At 58.7% G+C, this 2,005-nt stretch overlaps 1 protein-coding gene across 2 annotated transcripts; it reads left to right on the forward strand.

Moving 5' to 3' along the window:
* The first annotated feature begins 240 nt into the window (after window positions 1-240).
* LOC119312055 (protein PELPK1-like) lies at window positions 241-1,563 on the forward strand. 2 transcript variants are annotated; one of them, XM_037587780.1, is made up of 3 exons: window positions 241-655; window positions 692-988; window positions 1,031-1,563. In XM_037587780.1, the coding sequence occupies exons 1-3, from the start codon at window positions 320-322 to the stop codon at window positions 1,154-1,156; spliced, it is 759 nt and encodes a 252-aa protein (XP_037443677.1). In that variant the 5' UTR covers window positions 241-319; the 3' UTR covers window positions 1,157-1,563. The 2 variants fall into 2 exon arrangements, with proteins under 2 accessions (XP_037443677.1, XP_037443676.1); XM_037587779.1 differs by having other exon boundaries at window positions 692-1,563.
* The last annotated feature ends 442 nt before the right edge of the window (window positions 1,564-2,005 follow it).

Raw genomic sequence — 2,005 nt, forward strand, 5'->3', positions numbered from 1 at the left:
ACGCATAGTTTGTATCTCGCGTCCATACCACACATTGTTGATTGTTGCAGTACCCCTCGCCAATCACCACTCCTCCTTCGGCGGCCAATGCGACCCATGCTAAGCTTCGGGTGGCCAACAACCGATGCTTGCAAAATGCCAAGCGGTGGGAGGCCGTCGACTCCCCTTGCAGAAATTTAGAGCTGCGGCCAGCTCGTGGGCTATAAGATGGACATGCAGGGCTCCGTCCATTGCACCACACGCAAAGCAACGAAACAAGTAGTGCAAGAGAGCAACTGAGTACGTAGTAACCGACGGTCACGCGCGCGCGCGCGCACCCATGGCCTCCACGCCGACGAGCTTCGTGGCCGTGGCGCTCCTCATGGCCGTCATGCTCAGCACGTGCGGTGCTGCGCGCCTCCTCGCCGACATCCCGACCTTGCCCGAGCCGACGCTGCCGACCTTGCCCCCGGTCGTTCCCACGGTCCCTGCCCTGCCAGGCGGCGTCGTGCCGACCGTGCCGGAAGTGCCGACGGTGCCGCTGCCAACAGTACCCAGCGGCGTCGTGCCAACCATCCCGACGGTTCCCACCGTGCCGGAGGTGCCGACGGTGCCCACCGTGCCAGGTGTGCCGGCGGTGCCGCTGCCAACAGTACCCGGCGGCGTAGTGCCGACCGTCCCGACCATCCCGACGGTTCCCACCGTGCCGGAGGTGCCGACGGTGCCCACCGGGCCAGGTGTGCCGGCGGTGCCGTTGCCAACAGTACCCGGTGGCGTAGTGCCGACCATCCCGACGGTTCCCACCGTGCCGGAGGTGCCGACGGTGCCCACCGTGCCAGGCGTGCCGGCGGTGCCGCTGCCAACAGTACCCGGCGGCGTAGTGCCAACAGTGCCAACCGTGCCAGGCGTGCCAACGTTGCCTCTGCCGCCGATGCCGTCCATCCCCAGCTTGCCTAACTTGCCACTGCCACCGATGCCGTCCATCCCCGGCGACCTGCCCAAGCTGCCGGTGCCTCTGCCGCCGATGCCGTCCCTTCCCGACCTGCCCAAGGTGCCACTGCCGCCGATGCCATCCCTACCGGACCTGCCCAAGGTGCCACTGCCCCCGATGCCGTCCATCCCTGGCGTGCCTAAGATACCACTGCCATCTGTTCCGGGTGTGCCGGCCGTGCCGTAGTTCCTCCTCAGCCGACGCACTAAAGGAGTAGAGGTACGTCATGACCGTGCATGCACGGGTGTGGGTGCCTGTGGGTGGTCGTTGTTGCCCTACACGATTTACGAGGGTAATATAACTTTGACTTGATAACATTTGTTTGAGCACAACATGTATAAGTCAGTACGTGCAGGTAGAGAGAGAGAGAAAAAAAGTAAAGTACTCTCTTGTGTGCGTGTGGTCTATTTGCAAGTGAGTGTGGTGTGGTCCCTTTATGTGGTTGGAGTCATTCTTTGTATAGGCTACGGGTATTGCTCCATTTTGTACGTGTGTGCACTGTATATTGTTTTCTTTTCACTTGTATCAACATACGCACTATTGATGTGGGTATCATAAGTTTCAAAAGCTTGGCTTTACGTATGTATGTCAAATTGTTCTGCCCTGATCGCCTTATCTTGTAATTGTATGTATGTCAAATTGTTCTGCCGTGATCGCCTTATCTTGTAATTGTTCTGTCATGGTTGCCTTTGTTCTGTACTCTGTATAATAATCAATAAGAATGTTTGTGTGCAATGCAATGATGCAGAGGCTAGGGGGCTTTAACCTCATTTTAAAAAATGTATGTATGTCAAATTCAAGACACTGGTGGAAAAAGGGCCTTTGGTCGCGGTTCGCAACTGCCATTAGTCGCGGTTGCGCAACCGCGACAGACCGTGCGCGACTAAAGGCCCCCCCCCCCCCTTTAGTCGCGGTTGCTTAAGAACCGCGACTAAAGGCCCGTCCACGTGGGCGCCAGGTGGCCGTCGGGGCGGAGGACCTTTAGTCGCGGTTCTTCTGGCCAACCGCGACTAAAGGCCGCCGCAGGTTTAGGGT

This window comes from Triticum dicoccoides, chromosome 5B (genome assembly GCF_002162155.2).
Source record: "Triticum dicoccoides isolate Atlit2015 ecotype Zavitan chromosome 5B, WEW_v2.0, whole genome shotgun sequence".
In the NCBI taxonomy this organism is placed as follows: domain Eukaryota; kingdom Viridiplantae; phylum Streptophyta; class Magnoliopsida; order Poales; family Poaceae; genus Triticum; species Triticum dicoccoides.